Source organism: Salvelinus fontinalis, chromosome 31 (genome assembly GCF_029448725.1).
Source record: "Salvelinus fontinalis isolate EN_2023a chromosome 31, ASM2944872v1, whole genome shotgun sequence".
NCBI lineage: Eukaryota > Metazoa > Chordata > Actinopteri > Salmoniformes > Salmonidae > Salvelinus > Salvelinus fontinalis.
Window position 1 is genome coordinate 35,978,162 of NC_074695.1, and position 21,897 is coordinate 36,000,058.

Consider the following 21,897-nt stretch of genomic DNA (forward strand, 5'->3'; position numbering starts at 1 on the left):
CTCTGCTCTGGCTACAAGCCCCCAACATTTTCTACAAGACCTCATCCCAGCACAATGTGATTCTAGGCCCCTTGATGCCCTTTGTATTGCCGGTTGATGGCAGATGTCGTAAGAGTGGGCCGAAACCTGAACTGAGGGATACGTGACAATGTGAACTCCACAATGGGGTAGTCAAATGATGTTTAGCAGATCAAATGGTGACTTAATTGGTTCTGTGGTAACCCAAATTCTATGTTTTAGGGATACGTGAGAATATGAAATTCACAATGAATCAAAGGATGTTTCACAAATATCTTTGACTTAGAGGCTCTTACAGCAGCTGTTCTGACTGCACTCCTGTTTGTTATACTACAGCCCCCTTTCCTGATGTAAACACAGATTTTAGAGAGCTAGGCTAGCTCATCCCCCCCTTCAGTAGCAGGAGTTCCTGTCAAGACTAATCACATTTCAAGGAAGATAAATCATACAAAATAATAGGGAGATATTGGTAAATGGTATCAATGGTACACTAAGCAGACACAAACAAGCCAGATCAATTCAACTGTCATAAGCTCATTGTCTTGGACTAAAATTAGGAATTGATCTCATGTTAAGGCAAAATGTCCATACTGCATCATACTCCAATGTCCAGTACAGATGTCCCTACTACTCAGAGTCACATTAGGGAATAAGTAACCCAAATGTTGTTGTGGCTAAATACTACAGGAGTCCTTGACTGTGTCCCTGTAATGTAGTTCAGGGAATGGCTATTTCTATGGCTGCTGTGCTCATTTTCAAGCTTCCCGCAGCTTAAAAACCTACCATCGCTGCACTAGTGAACACACCCACACGTACACATATGGACAGGCTGACACAGCCACGACGATGCATGCACACTAGAGGTCGACCGATTAAATCGGAATGGCCGATTATTTAGGGCCGATTTCATGTTTTCATAACAATCAGTAAATCGGCATTTTTGGTCACCGATTACATTGCACTCCACGAGGAGACTGCGTGGCGGGCTGACTACCTGTTATGCGAGTGCAGCAAGGAGCCAAGGTAAGGTGCTAGCTAGCATTAAACGTATCTTATAAAACACAATAAATCTTAACATAATCACTAGTTAACTATACATGGTTGATGATATTACTCGTTTATCTAGCTTGTCCTGCGTTGCATATAATCGATGCGGTGCCTGTTAATTTATCATTGAATCATGGCCTACTTCGCCAAACGGGTGATTTAACAAGCGCATTCGCGAAAAAAGCACTGTCGTTTCACCAATGTGTACCTAACCATAAACATCAATGCCTTTCTTAAAATCAATACACAAGTATATATTTTTAAGCATAATTTTTAGTTAATATTGCCTGCTAACATGGATTTCTTTTAACTTGCTTTCTGTGCAAGCAGAGTCAGGGTATATGCAGCAGTTTGGGCCGCCTGGCTCGTTGCGAACTCTGAAGACTATTTCTTCCTAACAAAGACAGCCAACTTCGCCAAACGGGGGATGATTTAACAAAAGCGCATTTGCGAAAAAAGCATAATCGTTGCACGAATGTACCTAACCATAAACATCAATGTCTTTCTTAAAATCAATACACAGAAGTATATTTCTTTAAACCTGCATATTTCATTAAAAGAAATCCATGTTAGCAGGCAATATTAAACTAGGGAAATAATGTCACTTAGACTTATGGATGCCACCATTAGATAAAATACGGAACGTTTAATCGTTTAAAACGTTTAAACGTTTAATTTTCGAAATTATAGTTTCCAGATTTGACCATATTAATGTCCTAAGGCTCGTATTTCTGTGTGTTATTATGTTGTAATTAAGTCTATGATTTGATAGAGCAGTCTGAGCGGTGGTAGGCAGCAGCATGCTCGTAAGCATTCATTCAACAGCCCTTTCGTGCATTTTGCCAGCAGCTCTTCGTTGTGCTTCAAGCATTGCACTGTTTATGACTTCAAGCCTATCAACTCCCGAGATTAGGCTGGTGTAACCGATGTGAAATGGCAAGCTAGTTAGCGGGGTGCGCGCTAATAGCGTTTCAAACGTCACTCGCTCTGAGACTTGGACTAGTTGTTCCCCTTGCTCTGCATGGGTAACGCTGCTTCGAGGGTGGCTGTTGTCGTTGTGTTGCTGGTTCGAGCCCAGGTAGGGGCGAGGAGAGGGACGGAAGCTATACCATTACACTGGCAATACTAAAGTGCCTATAAGAACATCCAATAGTCAAAGGTATATGAAATACAAATGGTATAGAGAGAAATAGTCCTATAATTCCTAAAATAACCTCAACCTAAAACGTCTTACCTGGGAATATTGAAGGACTCACGTTAAAAGGAACCACCAGCTTTCATATGTACTCATGTTCTGAGCAAGGAACTTAAACGTTAGCTGTTTTACATGGCACATATTGCACTTTCTTCTCCAACACTTTGTTTTTGCATTATTTAAACCAAATTGAACATGTTTCATTATTTATTTGAGGCTAAATTGATTTTGATTTATGTATTATATGTATTATATTAAAATAAAAGTGTTCATTCAGTATTGTTGTAATTGTCATTATTACAAATAAATAAATACATTAAAAAAAATTAAAGAAGAGGTGGGGGGGGGGGGGGGGAAATCGGCATCGACTTTTTTAAGTCCTCCAATAATCGGTATCGGTGTTGAAAAATCATAGTCGGTCGACCTCTAATGCACACACCAATGATGTATGGCACACACCCACACACCATTCTCACACAGACATTCAAGCCGTGGATTCAGCATCCCTGCTCATCCCATCGAGTACAGTGGCACTGCAGTGAACCTTGTCTGTACTTTGCTGGGACACGCTGTCCACTTTCCCTGCCCTCCTCATCAAATGGGTGAGTGGTGTACAAAGAAGGGCAGCGTGGAGCGCTCCATTGAACTCCAATTTACTACTGTAAGAGGAACCCATCGTTGTGCAATGAATGGGCATTTTGATTCCTCTTCACGTTGAGTTCTCTATTGGGCTGGGTTATGCACCCTTTCGTTCAAATCAAATACATTAACAATCTGGAGTAGACGGACCATTTCATTGTGGTCAAGTTCTAGTCTAGAATATAACAGGAACATAATTTGTGGTATTCTTTAGTTGTTTTCTCTGAGTAAAACTGGCACACCCATCTCAGTTGATTAAGTACAGTAAATTCACTTAATGTGTGATAAAAAATAAAGGGGCAAGGGCACAACAAGGGACATGGGAGAGTTGTGTAGGGAGTACTGAAGATCACAGAATGAATGGGATGGAGGGGAAAAAGCCATTCCCAATACCACGGTGCTTTGAACCTCAGCCAAAGTCAATCTCTTGTATGATTTTTAAAAAAGTGCCCTAATGCTGCCTTGGCACATATCAGTTTAATTGTGCCTCTCCTCGGAGATGAACATTAAAAGGGAAACTTCTGATTGATCTGGATATGAAAGGATCCTTAGGGTGGATATGGGGACCAGCTGCGGACCACTGTGTGGTGAAAACAAATCTAATATGCAATATCTCCCCTGGCAGATTTGGAACATAAACTGGGTGGTGCACTTAACGAAGATTAATGTAGAGTGTATGACTGGACTTTGCAGAAGGAGCACAGATGACATAGCTTGGCCGTAAATTAAAGAGATTAACTTGATGCTTCTTCACATTCTACAGAGGTCAAAGTGGGTTTAAGATCATATAGAGACATCAAGTAAATAGATTCCATATGAATGCTAACATTGTATCATGTGTAGCTACTGCATCCCCGATTCGCTACTGAAAAGTCTCTGAAGAGCAAAGCAGCATGATTAACCAATGAAAACCAATAAATGATAACATTTTTGTGACTGCTCGCTATCAAACCACTGACTTGCAGCATTGTACACCTGGAATTTTGGCAAATGATTCAATCTAATATATCTGTAATGGTTATATTTGTTCTCCTCGCCTTATGGTAAACGAAAGGAGAGAAAAAACAGAATCCATGAATCGAGGGGTTCAGAGAAAATGACCTATCAGGATAGTGTTGAAGAAAAAGCTCATCTCTCACCTGCGTAGCGCAGTGGGGCGTCTTTGTCCAGGGCGATAAGTGGAGGGTCCAGAAGTACTTTGTCGTCATTTTCTGTTACGATGCCATGATACGTCGTCTCGATCCATGGCTTGTGCTTATTAACTATAGAAGAGAGAAAGAGACAAAATTAGCTCCCATGCATTTTCATAAGAAAAACATCCAGGGTTTTGAAGCACCTGATTCTGGGACAGAGGGCAAATTAAAAGTAGAGCGGCCTGACCCGATACTTGAAACTATAGGACTACTGTGGGCCGTTCTCCCAATCATCTATTCCTGAACTGGCACACTTGAAGACATTCCAGCAATCAGCCAGCCTTCAAGCACAGGATTCTCTAAACACCTTCAGCTGGGCAGAGATACTGAGAGAGACCGAGACAGAGATTTCCCTCAGACTACACAGACCCACGAAGAATTTAAAAACAAATCCAATTTTGATATACTCCCACATCTATTAGGTGAAATACCACAGTAGCAAGATTTGTGATCTGTTGCCACAAGAAAAGGGCAACCAGTGAAGCAAACACCATTGTAAATACAAACTATATTTATGTCTATTTATTTTCTCTTTCGTACTTCAACTGTTTGCACATTGTTACAAGACAGTACATAGCCAGTAATATAACATTTAAAATTTCTCCGTTCTTTTGAAACGTTTGCAAATGTAATATTTACTGTTCATTTCTGATTGTTTATGCCACTTTTATTTATTAACAATTCAACTTGCTTTGGAAATGTAAAAAGACCTTTGAATTAAGAGAGCGAGAGCACATAGGGCTCAAACAATGTACCTTAAATTAAAACTTTCACTCAGTCACAAGTTAAAGTCTATAGTTTTAGACTGCACCTTGCCTTCTGGGAGTTTCTACCACCCACCTACACCTCTGTCATGGCCCCGTAAACAAAGTCTGCTCATGCTTGGCTACACAATTCATGTATTTTTCTGAAAGACATCAACGTATTGCGCAAAGGCACTTGCAGCAAATCTAGAGGTGCTGACACAGTTTCTTCCAATTGAAGCCAAATTCTTCAGCAAAGAGCACCAAAGCCAGGTGGGGGTGCACCGCTCATCGCCCGCTTATGCCAAGTAATGGTAGGGGAAACATTGACTCAGCCACACTAAGTGGATGAGGTTTGACAGCATTGTCATCGGGCCAATGACTCCTGCAGCTTGAGTCCCAGCAGAAACTGTGTGGACCAGCAGTCTGGCTCATTAGAGCTTTGTGCTCTAGTCTGTTGGCCCGGGACACGGCCCCAGCTGCAGACAGGATTCACTTTTAGCTGGCGGCTACAGAAAAAGCTGCAGTGACTGACACATTTGGGCTGGATTAGAAACCTGTGTTGATGCGAGCAAGGGATAGTGGAATCGCACTCTCAAAGTAAATATGGAGCCACTCCTGAATCAGCAGATTGACTAGCTCGGTGTTGGTGATGTCAACACTGACACCGATGACTGTGTCTGACTCTGACAGAGACGGGCATGGGGCATGATAAGAAATACGGTAAGCTGACCAGGCATGTGTTGTCTGTTGGGATCCTGAGAGAGCGGTAATAGATGAATTGATCTGACAGGAAGACGGCAAAATAAGGAACTCAAAACAATATACACGGTATATACACGGTACCATTTGTATATAGCCTCGCTACTGTTATTTTACTGCCGCTCTTAAATAAATCAAAAATCTCAATGTTTATTATTTTTTTACTTATCTATTTTTACTTAACACTTATTTTTCTTAAAACTTCATTGTTGGCTAAGGGCTTGTAAGTAAGCATTTCACTAAGGTCTACACCTGTTGTATTCAGCGCATTTGACAAATACAATTTTATGTTAAACTAAAGTTCAAATGTCCTGACCTCAGAATGACCCATTGAGCCAGTCTTGTGGCTACATTCTGCTTATAGTAACAGCTTAATCAAAGGACCAAATCATAGGTTGCCCATAAAAGATAAACAAACCAAACACTATGCTTCTTTTCAAGGTAGTTCAAAGTAGCAGTTTATCTATGCCTCGTGAAAATTTGTCTGTAGAGGACCATGAAAGCCTGCAAGTTACATCTACCTACCTACATTTTGTATGTGGCCTAGACTGGCAAATCCCATTAGCCATCTAAAATTTAACACAATTTTCCTTTTACATTTTCTCCTGTGCCAACATTTGGTTGTGCTTAGTAATTGTGGAATGGGAAACAACCATTACATGTTTCTATTACTAACACTCATTCTCAAGGAAATCATGTTGTAAAGAGACATTACTTGCTGAAAGACAACAAATATATGTCTTCCCTTTATATAAACACATAAAAATATCCAATTACATGACACCCGAGCTCTTGGTGCTGTATATTCTTTACATTCTGCCATACAATTTTAGGGTTATAAATTCCTGTTGTATTTGTTATTTGTTGTTGAGCTATTCAACCTTAGGCACCTGAATGAGACTGCACTGAAATACTGAATGGTTTCCTGTTCAAGAGATACACTACATGGACAAAAGTATGTATGTTGAACATCTCATTCCAAAATCATGGCCATTAATATTGAGTTGGTCCCCCATTTGCTGCTTTAATAGCCTCCTTCGTCTGGGAAGGCTTTCCACTAGATGTTGGAACATTACTGTGGGGACTTGGTTCCCTTCAGCCACAAGAGCATTAGTGAGGTCAGGCACTGATGTTGGGCGATTAGGCCTGTCTCACAGTCAGCGTTCCAATTCATCCCAAAGGTGTTTGATGGGAGGGCTCTGTGCAGATCAGTCAAGTTCTCTGACACTGATCTCGACAAACCATTTCTATATGGACCTCGCTTAGTGCACGGGGGCATTGTCATGCTGAAACTGGAAAGGGCATTCTCTAAACTGTTGCCACAAAGAATAGTTTAGAATGTCATTGTATGTGGTAGCGTTAAGATTTCCCTCATCTGGAGCTAAGGGGCCTAGCCCGAACCATGAAAAACAGCCACAGACCATTATTCCTCCTTCACCAAAATTCACATTTGGCACTATGCATTCGGGCAGGTAGCGTTCTCCTCGCATCTGCCGAAGCCAGATTCGTCCGTCGGACTGCCAGATGGTGAAACGCGATTCATCACCCCAGAGAACACGTTTCCACTGTGCCAGAGTGCAAAGGCGGCGAGCTTTACACCACTCCAGCCGACGCTTGGCATTGCTCATGGTGATCTTCGGCTTGTGTGCGGTTGCTCGATCATGGAAACCCATTTCATGACGTTTTTTAAGCGCTACGCGCTTCAGCGGTCCTGTTCTGTGAGCTTGTGGGGCCTACTACTCCGCGGCTGAGCCGTTGTTGCTCCTAGACATTTCCACTTAACAATAACAGCAGGGCAGCTGTAGCATGGCTGAAATTGGACAAACTGACTTATTGGAATGATGGCATCCTATGACGGTGCCACATTGAAAGTCACTGAGCTATTCAATATTTTTTATTTTTTTTCTCACCTATATTTAACCTGGTTTAACCTGCGACCTGGCCAAGATAAAGCAAAGCAATGTGACACAGACAACAACACAGAGTTACACATGGAGTAAACAATAAACAAGCCAATAACACAATAAACAAGTCAATGACACAGTAGAAAAAAGAAAGTCTATATACAGTGTGTGCAAAAGGCATGAGGAGGTAGGCAATAAATAGGCCATAGGAGCAAATAATTACAATTTAGCAGATTAACACTGGAGTGATAAATGAGCAGATGATGATGTGCAAGTAGAGATACTGGTGTGCAAACGAGCAGAAAAGTAAATCAAATAAAAACAGTATGGGGATGAGGTAGGTAGATTGGGTGGACTATTTACAGGTGGACTATGTACAGCTGCAGCGATCGGTTAGCTGCTCAGATAGTTGATGTTTAAAGTTGGTGAGTGAAATAAAAGTCTCCAACTTCAGCGATTTTTGCAATTCGTTCCAGTCACTGGCAGCAGAGAACTGGAAGGAAAGGTGGCCAAATGAGGTGTTGGCTTTGGGGATTATCAGTGAGATATACCTGCTGGAACGTGTGCTACGGGTGGGTGTTGTTATCATGACCAGTGAACTGAGATAAGGCGGAGCTTTACCTAGCATAGACTTAGATGACCTGGAGCCAGTGGGTCTGGCGACGAGAATGTAGCGAGGGCCAGCAGACTAGAGCATACAGGTCGCAGTGGTGGGTGGTATAAGGTGATTTGGTAACAAAACGGATGGCACTGTGATAGACTGCATCCAGTTTGCTGAGTAGAGTGTTGGAAGCTATTTTGTAGATGACATCGCCGAAGTCGAGGATCGGTAGGATAGTCAGTTTTACTAGGGTAAGTTTGGCAGCGTGAGTGAAGGAGGCTTTGTTGCGAAATAGAAAGCCGATTCTAGATTTGATTTTGGATTGGAGATGTTTAATATGAGTCTGGAAGGAGATTTTACAGTCTAGCCAGACACCTAGGTATTTGTAGTTGTCCACATATTCTAGGTCGGAACTGTCCAGGGTGGTGATGCTAGTCGGGCGGGCGGGTGCGGGCAGCGAACGGTTGAAAAGCATGCATTTGGTTTTACTAGCGTTTAAGAGCAGTTGGAGGCCATGGAAGGAGTGTTGTATGGCATTGAAGCTCGTTTGGAGGTTAGTTAGTCTGTTTGGGCTGCAAGCCCGAAATCGGAACGACAATGACAACAGCTGCAGGGCGCGAAATTCAAAATCTATTTTTTTAAAATATTTAACTTTTACACATTAACAAGTCCAATACAGCATTTGAAAGATAAACATCTTGTCAATCCAGCCAACATGTCCGATTTTTTAAATGTTTTACAGAGAAAACACCACATATATTTATGTTAGCTCACCACCAAATACAAAAGTGGACAGACACGTATGGATATGATTATGAAGTATGAATTATGATTCAAGTAGCATGCACAAGCCAACCGAAATAAACTAAAACCAACCTAAAGAGCCCAGAAAAAACTACCTCAGATGACAGTCATATAACATGTTACACAATAAATCTATGTTTTGTTCATAAAAAGTGCATATTTTAGCTATAAATCAGTTTTACATTGATGCTACCAAAAATGCTAACACATAGCTAGAGTCTGAATCCAGACGGGAGTAGCCAGAGAAAATACATACACCAACGTCGGCTACTAATTACACCTCATAAAACATTTCAGAAAAACATATGGTGGATAGCTAATGAAAGACAGATATCGTGTGAATAAAGCCAACATTTCCGATTTTTGAAGTGTTTTACAGCGAAAACACAATATATCGTTATATTAGCTAACAACATAAGCTAGCATAAGTCAGCACTAGCATTGGTCAAGCGCTAGCCTAGCACAGTTAGCCCAGTTAGCACAGCACAGCTCAACAGATATATGAAAAAGCATCCCAAATTGGGTCTTATCTTTGTTGATATTCCATCAGAATGTTGTAACGGGGTCCAATGTCCAGTAGAGTCTTTAGTTGGGTTCCAGAACGAATTATTTCCCTCTTTGGTTAGCAAGCACAATAGCATTGCGGCGCTACTCAGCGTTTCTTAAAATTGCATAAATTGCAATAATATAATTAAAGTATATTGAAAAAACATACTTTAGGATGATTTTGTGACATGTATCAAATAATATCGTAGTCAGAGATCATATTCAACGTTATCTACCTTCTTCCAGAAGCCGAGACCAAATTCTGCTTCGCGCCCGGAATTTTTTTTTAACTGCGCAGGTCTCACAAGAAGGTGTGTTATTCAGTCCATGGACGAGATATTCGACTCCTTTCAATTCTCACTTCCGCATTACAGCCTGACGAAGGCGTGTGACGTGTTTCTATGGTCCCAAGTCAAATGGCCTTTTATAGAGAAGGTCTTAAAGAGACACATCGCATTTTGGAAATCTCAATTCGGCTGGGAAAATGGCTGTAAAAATATTTCTGTTCGACTTAGAGAAACAATTCAAACCTTTTTAGAAACTATAGACTGTTATCTATCCAACAGTAGTAAATATATGCATATTGGAAAATAAAAAGTTTCTTAGGAGGCCGTTTGAAAATGTGCACACATTTTCCAGTTTTTTCAATATTCAGCTTGCAGCCCAAACAGGTTAACACAGTGTCCAAGGAAGGGCCAGAAGTAAACAGAATGGTGTCGTCTGCGTAAAGGTGGATCAGGGAATCGCCCGCAGCAAGAGCGACATCATTGAAATATACAGAGAAAAGAGTCGGCCCGAGAATTGAACCCTGTGGTACCACCATAGAGACTGCCAGAGGTCCGGACAACATGCCCTCCGATTTGACACACTGAACTCTGTCTGCAAAGTAGTTGGTGAACCAGGCGAGGCAGTCATTAGAAAAACCAAGGCTATTGAGTCTGCCAATAAGAATGCGGTGATTGACAGAGTCGAAAGCCTTGGCCAGGTCGATGAAGACAGCTGCACAGTACTGTCTTTTATCGATGGCGGTTATGATATCGTTTAGTACCTTGAGCGTGGCTGAGGTGCACCTGTGACCGGCTCAGAAGCCGGATTGCACAGCGGAGAAGGTACGGTGGGATTCGAAATGGTCAGTGATATGTTTATTAACTTGGCTTTCGAAGACTTTAGATAGGCAGGGCAGGATGGATATACTGTAGGTCTGTTACAGTTTGGGTCTAGGGTGTCACCCCCTTTGAAGAGGGGGATGACCGCGGCAGCTTTCCAATCTTTGGGGATCTCAGGCGATACGAAAGAGGTTGAACAGGCTGGTAATAGGGGTTGCAACAATGGCGGCGGATAGTTTTAGAAAGAAAGGGTCCAGATTGTCTAGCCCAGCTGATTTGTACGGGTCCAGGTTTTGCAGCTCTTTCAGAACATCTGCTGTCTGGATTTGGGTGAAGGAGAAGCTGGGGAGGCTTGGGCGAGTAGCTACAGGGGAGGCGGAGCTGTTGGCCGGGGTTGGAGTAGCCAGGAGGAAGGCATGGCCAGCCGTTGAGAAATGCTTATTGAAATTTTCGATTATCATGGATTTATCAGTGGTGACCATGTTACCTAGCCTCAGTGCAGTGGGCAGCTGGGAGGTGGTGCTCTTGTTCTCCATGGACTTTACAGTGTCCCAAAACTTTTTGGAGTTAGAGCTACAGGATGCGAATTTCTGCTTGAAAAAGCTACCCTTTGCTTTCCTGACTGACTGCGTGTATTGGTTACTGACTTCCTTGAGCAGTTGCATATCGCAGGGACTATTCGATGCCATTGCAGTCCGCCACAGGATGTTTTTGTGCTGGTCAAGGGCAGTCAGGTCTGGAGTGAACCAAGGGCTATATCTGTTCTTAGTTCTGCATTTTTTTGAACGGGGCATGCTTATCTATGATGGTGAGGAAATTACTTTTAAAGAATGACCAGGCATCCTCAACTGACGGGATTAGGTCGATATCCTTCCAGGATACCCGGGCCAGGTCGATTAGAAAGGCCTGCTCGCAGAAGTGTTTTAGGGAGCGTTTGACAGTGATGAGGGGTGGTCGTTTGACCGCGGACCCATAGCGGATACAGGCAATGAGGCAGTGATCGCTGAGATCCTGATTGAAAACAGCGGAGGTGTATTTGGAGGGCAAGTTGGTCAGGATAATGTCTATGAGGGTGCCCATGTTTACAGATTTAGGGTTGTACCTGGTGGGTTCCTTGATGATTTGTGTGAGATTGAGGGCATCTAGCTTAGATTGTAGGACTGCCGGGGTGTTAAGCATATCCCAGTTTAGGTCACCTAACAGAACGAACTCTAAAGCTAGATGGGGGGCGATCAATTCACAAATGGTGTCCAGGGCACAGCTGGGAGCGGAGGGGGGCCGATAGCAGGCGGCAACAGTAAGAGACTTAGTTCTGGAGAGGTACATTTTTAAAATTAGAAGTTCAAATTGTTTGGGTATTGACCTGGAAAGTATGACAGAACTTTGCAGGCTATCTCTGCAGTAGATTGCAACTCCTCCCCCTTTGGCAGTTCTATCTTGACGGAAAATGTTGTAGCTGGGTATGGAAATCTCAGAATTGTTGGTGGCCTTCCTAAGCCAGGATTCAGACATGGCTAGGACATCAGGGTTGGCGGAGTGTGCTAAAGCAGTGAGTAAAGCAAACTTAGGGAGGAGGCTTCTGATGTTGACATGCGTGAAACCAAGGTTTTTATATCACAGAAGTCAACAAATGAGGGTGCCTGGGGACACGCAGGGCCTGGGTTTACCTCCACATCACCCGAGGAACAGAGGAGGAGTAGGATGAGGGTACGGCTAAAGGCTATCAAAACTGGTCGCCTAGAGCGTTGGGGACAAAGAATAAAAGGAGCTAGATTCATGGCAAAATGTGCAGACAGGAGTATGGTGGGGTGCGGGTACAGCGGAGGTAAGCCCAGGCACTGAGTGATGATAAGAGAATGGGCCGATCTACTGTCAATGTTTGTCTATGGAGATTGCATGGCCATGTGCTCAATAGTATACACCTGTCAGCAACGGGTGTGGCTGAAATAGCCGAATCCACTCATTTGAAGTGGTGTCCACATACTTTTGTCATGTAGTGTACCTCCGGATTACATAAAAGACATGTAGGCTACAACTTTGGAATAACTTGAATAATTAAGTACAACTAAGTAGCCATGATGATATGACAGGATAGACTAAGTAATGTGTTAAATTATATCATGTCACTTTGTAAAATATTATTTTTACTATCACATAATCCATATATACCCTCATTACAGCCCTAATATCTGTTTCATATTTTGATAATACTTTGAGACATTTGATAAGATCAATTTAGCTATTACTTTATATTCACCCTCTCTCTCTAGTCATATGAAAAACCAAATGGAAAATCCCAGAGCATATACACAGAGTATAACTCCCCCACAGCCTCAAATCGTCGGGGAATGGACTCTACAAGGTGTCGAAAGCGTTCCACAGGGATACTGACTGGAAGACAACCGATTAAATCGGCATGGCCGATTAATTAGGGATGATTTCAAGTTGCTAGCTGGCATTAAACTTATCTTATAAAAAACAAATCAATCTTAAATAATCACTAGTTAACTACACATGGTTGATGATATTACTAGTTTAACTAGCTTGTCCTGTGTTGCAAATAATCAATGTGGTGCCTGTTAATTTATCATTGAATAACAGGCTATTTCGCCAAACGGGTGATGATTTAACAAGCTCATTCGCATAAAAAACACTGTCGTTGCACCAATGTACCTAACCATAAACATCAATGCCTTTCTTTAAAATCAATACACAAGTTTATATTTTTAAACCTGCATATTTAGTTAAAAGAAATTCATGTTAGCTGGCAATATTAACTCGGGAAATTGTGTCACTTCTCTTGTGTTCTGTGCAAGCAGAGTCTGGGTATATGCAGCAGTTTGGGCCGCCTGGCTCGTTGCGAACTGTGTGAAGACCATTTCTTCCTAACAAAGACCGTAGTTAATTTGCCAGAATTTTACATAATTATGACATAACATTTAAGGTTGTGCAATGTAACAGCAATATTTAGACTTATGGATGCCACCCGTTCGATAAAATATGGAACGGTTCCGTATTTCACTGAAATAATTAACGTTTTGTTTTCGAAATTATAGTTTCCGGATTTGACCATATTAATAGCCAAAGGCTCATATTTCTGTGTGTTTATTATATTATGATTAAGTCTATGATTTGATATTTGATAGAGCAGTCTGACTGGCAATACTAAAGTGCCTATAAGAACATCCAATAGTCAAAGGTATATGAAACACAAATGGTATAGAGAGAAATAGTCCTATAATAACTACAACCTAAAACTTCTTAACTGGGAATATTGAATACTCCTGTTAAAAGGAACCATCACCTTTCATATGTCCTCATGTTCTGAGCAAGGAAGTAAAACATTAGCTTTTTTACATGGCACTTATTGCACTTTTACTTTCTTCTCCAACACTGTGTTTTTGCATTATTTAAAACAAATTTAACATGTTTCATTATTTATTTGAGACTAAATGTATTTTTATTTATGTATTATATTAAGTTAAAATAAAAGTGTTCATTCAGTATTGATGTAATTGTCATTATTATATATATATAAATAAAAATATATAAAATTAAAAATATATATTTTTTCAATTAAAATCGGCCAATTAATCAATATCGGCTTTTTTTGGTCCTCCATTAAATCAGTATCGGTAAGGGCGTTGAAAAATCATAATCGGTCGACCTCTAATACTGACCCATGTTGACTCCAATACTTCCTACAGTTGTGTCAAGTTGGCTGGATGTCCTTTGTTGAGTGTGAAAAACCCAGCAGCATTGCAGATCTTCATATAAATCAGTACGCCTGGCTCCTTCTACAATACCCAGTTCAAAAAGGCACATACATATTTTGTCTTGCCAATTCACCATCTGAATGGCACACATACACAACTCATGTCGCAATTGTCTTATGGCTTAAAACTATTTTTTAACCCGTCTCCTCCCCTTCATCTACACTAATAAATGAGTGAACATAAATCAATAAGGGAACATAGCTTTCACCTGGATTCACCTGGTCAGTCTGTCATGGAAAGAGTAGGTGTTCTTAATAATCTGTATACACAATGTGTAATCTAAATATATGGCTCTGGGAGACCTAACGGGGTTTTTGAGGGCTTGCAGTGTTGGGCTCTTTCTGTGAATCAGAATGGATGGCGCACCGAAAATGCCTTAACAGCATGTCTCACATGACCTGAAGTGTGGTGGTTGTCTATAGACAGATTGCAAGAGCAGACTACCTCGATAAGCTGCTTTAAGTCTCCACAGAATCTCAACCCAACAGAGGGATAAAGTTAGGTCACATCCTTGGGCAAGCTGCTTTCCAATGATCAACCACACCATAACTTGGAACAGCCTAATGTTTGAGTGTCCTAACTACATGGAATAACCTTATATATCACAGCACTACGCCATTCTTTCTAGTATGTGAAGCACTACTGCTATCAAATGAATTATATATGTCTTGTGTAAACAACTACAGTGTTTCTCCTGGGCACACTTATTTTTCACTTCAACAATATAACATAAGTTCACTTCATCAGCTGGGCCAGAATGTACAAACCAGCAAGCAATCTACCCTATTTGCCAGCCCACTGGTACAGATACAGCAGAACATGGTCATTCACAAGCTAACCATCTCTGGCAGTGTTATTGAACCTTGTATCAAGTTGCTCTGCAATGTGTGAGAGACATGGGTCATACATGTGAAAGGGGCATGTGGTGACTTACAGTGAGATGAGATAGTAATTGCCTGAATAAAGAACAATAAAATACTGAGCATTGCTCACAATCCATCTAACCATCCTACAGCTAAGACTAGAGTAAAAAGAAAAAGAGATTGAGGTTAGGATTTTTTATATTCAGATGAGTTGATAGTTACTATTTCAGCCAAGAATGAGAAAGTCAAAGGAGACTATTTCCCCTCTAAACAAGTGGCAACCTAAAATGTGGAAACGTTCCCTCTCTTTGAAAACGGGCCATGACTCTCCACGCTATGTCATTGAAAACTAGTTTCAATCTCACACACACACACAGCTTCTATCAAATTTGCTGAAGCTAAAACAATCCCATTTAAAGTGAAATTCAACACATCGTTTAGTGCACGCCGTGTGAAATTGATGTTAAGTCCCTTAAATCACCTGATTTACTTAAAAGGCACATCCAGGTATGACATGGCACATGTGGGGGGTGGGCCTTTACTCTTTTCTCCTCCATTGTTTGTACAAGCAAGGGGGAGGTCGATTACATCAAATTAGACTGTCAGAGCAACTCCTCGAATGGCCTATTTCTTGAAGTCAGAATTTTTGTCTAAAAAGGGGTGAACTAATTGATGTAACCTCTGTTTCCTTCCTCCTCATTAGGAAATGCGACTGAGAACGAGATTTGGGTCTTGGGGGTGTGCTTTGATGTGGGTGTCTCTTGAGTGTTCGCACGTGGGAAGCGTTTGCACATTCACTCTGACAAAACAGTACACAGTTACAGTCACTCACCCTCCTAGTTAACTTGAAACAGTCTAACTAGGTAATGTGTCTGGAAGTAGCCTAGGCTAGCTTGCAAGCTAGCCATCTTTTTTCGCAAATTAGCTTCATTCCACTGCTGTGGGACCGTGGCAAAATTGGTTGGACTTCGGATAGCCCATCTGTGGGGCTAGTTAGGGACCGTCAATAAATTATGCAATGTAAATGGAACAATATTTTCATGTTAAACACCTTTTAGTTCATTAAACGCTTTCAATAAATGATAGTTGGTTTGAGGTTAAGTCATTGAAATTTTAAACTATTGAAAATGTAATATATTGTCCATTGAGTAATTTACAGATGTCCATTACTAGCCCCAGAGAGATATCCAAAATCAAACCTAATGTACCACCGGCATTACAATCGTGTTGCGTGCAGCTTCGTGCCAAATTAAAGATTACTTGGGTGCTGCCAGCTGTGGGCAGGATTGAAATAAAACTAACCCAAGGAAAACTGTGGCGTACAGTTTATTCCATGGCATACTATTTTTTATAATCATCTCGCAAATCTCAGTTTTGGACGAGACTGAGTTTATAAACAAAATTATCCCATTTACACTTTGTAGTAAATTTTTACACTATAACACGTTTCAGGCTCATATCGATGCCACATTGGTTGAAAGCGGCCTGAGAAGTTGGCTTTTCGGTTCAGCTGTGCTTTAAGTGTGTGTAAATTACTGTACACTTGGGATATTGTTTTAAAAAAGGAAACATATTAAAATCTCTGGAGTGCGAAATCTGTTGTGCAGTGGCGGTGAAGATCGACACCATGTGACAGCAAGAACAACATCCAAATTGAGCCCCAATTTGCACAAATGAGGCAGTTATTTCACTTCCTGATGTTAGCTACTAATTGGACCATTTCAAATTATTTGTGTCTGTAGCCTGCTAGCGCTAATGGTCTGTTATTACCACAGAGTTTTAATACCCAGTTCCAACAGGCCAATACTTCCGGGAAAGCCTTGCCACGCAGCTTCAAAAGACTAGACTGGGGTTTTGAGTTTGGAAAATCAATGGGAGAAGAGAAAAATTATTCCTTAGTTGTTAAAAAAAGGTTCATCTCAACTTAGATACTTTCTACAGACAGCTAAAATTCGTTTTTTCAACCGCAAGTCGGTTAGGACATCTACTTTGTGCATGACACAAGTCATTTTGCCAACAATTGTTTACAGACAGATTATTTCACTTAGAAGTCACTGTATCACAATTACAGTGGGTCAGAGGTTTACATACTCTAAGATGACTGTGCCCTTAAACAGATTGGAATATTCTAGAAAATTATGTCATGGCTTTAGAAGCTTCTGATGGGCTAATTGACATCATCTGAGTCAATTGGAGGTGTACCTGTGGATGTATTTCAAGGCCTACCTTCAAACTCAGTGCCTCTTTGCTTGACATCATGGGAAATTCAAAAGAAATCAGCCAAGACCTCAGATAAAAAATTGTAGACCTCCACAAGTCTGGTTCTTCCTTAGGAGTAATGTCCAAACTCCTGAAGGTACCACATTAAACTGTACAAACAATAGTACGCAAGTATAAACACCATGGGACCACGCAGCTGTCCGACTGCTCAGAAAGGAGACGTGTTCTGTCTCATAGAGATGAACGTACTTGGGTGCGAAAAGTGCAAATCAATCCCAGAACAATAGCAGGGTGCTGGAGGAAACAGGTACAAAAGTATCTATATCCACAGTAAAACGAGTCCTATATCGACATTCCTGAAAGGCCGCTCAGCAAGGAAAAAGCCACTGCTCCAAAACGGCCATAAAAAGCCAGACTACAGTTTGCAACTGCACATGGGGACAAAGATCATACTTTTTGGAGAAATGTCCTCTGGTCTGATGAAACAAAAATAGAACTGTTTGGCCATAATGACCATTGTTATGTTTGGAGAAAAAGGGGGGAGGCAGGCAAGCCGAAGAACACCATCCCAACCGTTAAGCACAGGGGTGGCAGCATCATGTTGTGGGGGTGCTTTGTTGCAGGAGGGACTGGTGCACTTCACAAAATAGATGGCATCATGAGGATGGACAATTATGTGGATATATTGAAGCAACATCTCAAGACATCAGTCAGGAAGTTAAAGCTTGTTCGCAAATGGGTCTTCCAAATGGAGAATGACCCCAAGCATACTTCCAAAGTTGTGGCAAAATGGCTTGAGGACAACGAAGTCAAGGTATTGGAGTGGCCATCACAAAGTCCTGACCTCAATCCTATAGAAAATTTGTGGGCGGAACTGAAAAAGCATGTGCGAGCAAGGAGGGCTACAAACCCGACTCAGTTACACCAGCTCTGTCAGGAGGAATGGGCCAAATTTCACCCAACTTATTTTGGGAAGCTTGTGGATGTCTAACTTGGGTCAAACGTTTCGGGTAAACAATTTCAAGGCAAGGCTACCAAATACTAATTGAGTGTATGTAAACTTCTGACCCACTGGGAATGTGATGAAAGAAATAAAAGCTGAAATAAATCATTCTCTCTACTATTATTCTGACATTTCACATTCTTAAAATAAAGTGGGGATCCTAACTGACCTAAGACAGGGCATTTTTACTAGGATTAAATGTTAGGAATTGTGTATTTGGCTAAGATGTATGTAAACTTCCGACTTCAACTGTAGATATAGTTAAAGTGACTATGCATAGATGATAAACAGAGTAGCAGCAGCGTAAAGGAGGGGTTGGGGGGGGAGTGGCGGGACACAATACAAATAGTCTGGGTAGCCATTTGATTACCTGTTCAGGAGTCTTATGGCTTGGGAGTAAAAGCTGTTGAGAAGCCTTATGGTTCTAGACCTGGCACTCCGGTACCACTTGCCATGTGGTAGCAGAGAGAACAGTCTATGACTGGGGTGGCTGGGGTCTGACAATTTTTAGGGCCTTCCTCTGATAGCACCTGGTGTAGAGGTCCTGGATGGCAGGCAGCTTAGCCCCAGTGATGTACTGGGCCGTTCGCACTACCCTCTGTAGTGCCTTGTGGTCGGAGGCCGAGCAGTTGCCATAACAGGCAGTGATGCAACCAGTCAGGATGCTCTCAATGTTGCAGCTGTAGAACCTTTTCAGTCTCCTGAGAGGGAATAGATTTTATCGTGTCCTCTTCACGACTCCTTGGTGTGCTTGGACCATGTTAGTTTGTTGGTGATGTGGACACCAAGGAACTTGAAGCTCTCAACCAGCTCCCCTGCAGCCCCGTCGATGAGAATGGGGGCATGCTCAGTCCTCCTTTTCCTGTAGTCCACAATCATCTCCTTTGTCTTGATCACGATGAGGGAGAGGTTGTTATTCTGGCACCACCCGGCCAGGTTTCTGACCTCCTCCCTATAGGCTGTCTCGTCGTTGTCGTGATCAGGCTTACCACTGTTGTGTCGTCTGCAAACTTAATGATGGTGCTGGAGTCGTGCCTGGCCATGCAGTCATGGGTGAACAAGGAGTACAGGATGGGACTGAACACCCACCTCTGAGGGGCTCCAGTGTTGAGGATCAGCGTGGCAGATGTGTTGCTACCTACTCTCACCACCTTCGGGGCTGCCTGTCAGGAAGTCCCGGATCCAGTTGCAGAGGGAGGTGTTTTGTCCCAGGATCCTTAGCTTAGTGATGAGCTTTGAGGGCACTATGTGTTGAATGCTGAGCTGTAGTCAATGAATAGCATTCTCACGTAGGTGTTCCTTTTGTCCAGGTGGGAAAGGGCAGTGTGGAGTGCAATAGAGATTACATCATCCGTGGATCTGTTTGAGCGGTATGCGAATTGGAGTGGGTCTAGGGTTTCTGGGATAATGGTGTTAATGTGGGCCATTGCCAGCCTATCAAAGCACTTCATGGCTACGAACATGAGAATAGTATAATATATTTAACTCAATCATTGAAATGGGTGAGCCTGTCTCTGACACCAACAGGTCAAACCTCGGATAGAAGGAGAAAAGGGACACTCAAGTCATTTTTCTCAGGCAGTCTGCAGCGATATTTAGAATTTGTTGAAGCAAGAGAGGAGAAGCCGGTCTCACATAAGTGGGTAGAATGAAAGGGGATTAACATCTTCACTGCCATCTGGCTGAGTAACGGGTATTGTCCACTGCTGACCAGCCAGAATGTGGAAAGGCGCATCTCATTAAAACGAGCGCGCAAGCCTTGGTCACAGGACAGTTCCAATAGTTTATCCTCAAGAACTGGTGTCAAGATGTGAGTCTCTTCAGTGCTGGTGAATGGATTACACATCCACTGCTTTCCTGGGCGTGGATCACATTGTGAAGGAAAGTAATCCTCGAATTTAAGCAGTTTGAGAGTTTGGCTCAGATATAACCCCATTAATTTACGCATTACCGACATCAGCAAGAGTTGAGAAAAGGGGGAACATATCGAAAATGCCTCTATCCACCAATTTTTTCATGCCGAATCAACTAATTTGAAGGGGTGTCCACATACTTGTGTGTGTGTGTGTGCGTGAGCGCGCGCACACACACACACAGTGCATTCAGAAAGTATTCAGAACCATTGACTTTTTCCACATTTTGTTATGTTACAGCTAGGGATGCACAATATATTGGTGAGCATATCGGAATCGGACGATATTAGCTAAAAATGCCAACGTCGGCCTGATGTCTAGTTTAACGCCGATGTGCAAAACCGATGTCAAAGCTGACGTGCATACCTATATAACGTAAGTAGATGACGTAATATGCCACGGGAAAAAACAGTGCTACACAGAACAAAAGCAGAAAAATACTAAGCGCACACTTTCAACAACTAAACAAGTTCAAGTTGAGCAGTCATTTGAAAGGATAACATTTCAGCGAGACAACTCAAAGGCGAAACCCATTAACGCCAAGATAATGGAATTCATTGCCGTTGACAATCAGCTGTCCTCTGTCATGGATGATGTTGGCTTTCGCCGACCGGTCGAGCCCCCAGTACACGACTGACATTTGGACTAGCGATGTCAACCCCATGAGCATTATGAGCCTGACAACACAGTGGGTCGACGAGGATTTCGTACTGAGGAAAGAGGTATTGCATGCTCAAAAATGTGCTCGTTCTCATACCAATGCTGCCATTTCAACGGCATTTGAGAACATGTTTGAAACATGAACACTCCTAGCGCCATTCGAACAACTGACTCGAGAAATAAGCTAATCAACTGCATCTGCAGCAAACGTGTCATGGCCTTGAAACGCCTGCTCAACAAAACTGCAGACAGACCATGGGGTTAAAACTTACAAAAGTACTCAAGGCTGTGAACAAGCGATTTGGTGGCATTCTCTCTGAGCCGCTTAACAGTGTCGCCACCATGCTCTATGCTAGGTACAAGGACCGCTACTTCGATGCAGACAAGAAACAGGGTTTACATGAAATGTTACAGACACAGCTGGACAAGATGGAAACAGACAATGACAGTGCCCCCCGAGGTAGAGAGGCCACAGACAGACAGAGCTGAAACTTCACTGCTTGACACGTATGATGAAATCCCAGTTGAGAATGAAACGACTGAACAAATGACCAATGTAACAGCACAGCAAGTAAGTGAAAGAAATAGGTTTTGATTATGTTTTACTGGTAATGGGGTTCATATGTAAATGCAAACAAATTAACTTTTCGGGCAGTGTGGTGTGTGTAACCTTTATTTAACTTCTTTGGGATAGGGGGCGGTATTTTGACGTCTGGATGAAAAGCACGCCCAAAGTAAATTGCCTGCTACTCAGGCCCAGAAGCTATGGTATGCATATAATTGGTGGATTTGAATAGAAAACACTCTAAAGTTTCTAAAACTGTTAAAATAATGTCTGTGAGTATAACAGAGCTGAAATGGCAGGCGAAACCAAGAGGACAAACCATAAAATTTAAAAAAAAAT

At 42.0% G+C, this 21,897-nt stretch overlaps 1 protein-coding gene across 2 annotated transcripts in view; it reads right to left on the reverse strand.

The window, feature by feature from the left end:
• The window catches only part of clstn1 (calsyntenin 1), a 74,783-nt gene that overhangs the window by 35,185 nt on the left and 17,701 nt on the right, over window positions 1-21,897 (reverse strand). For both annotated transcript variants that reach the window (XM_055892393.1, XM_055892392.1), the window contains exon 2: window positions 4,039-4,161. In XM_055892393.1, coding sequence (XP_055748368.1) covers window positions 4,039-4,161 — 123 coding nt within the window. The remainder of the gene's footprint in view (window positions 1-4,038; window positions 4,162-21,897) is intronic.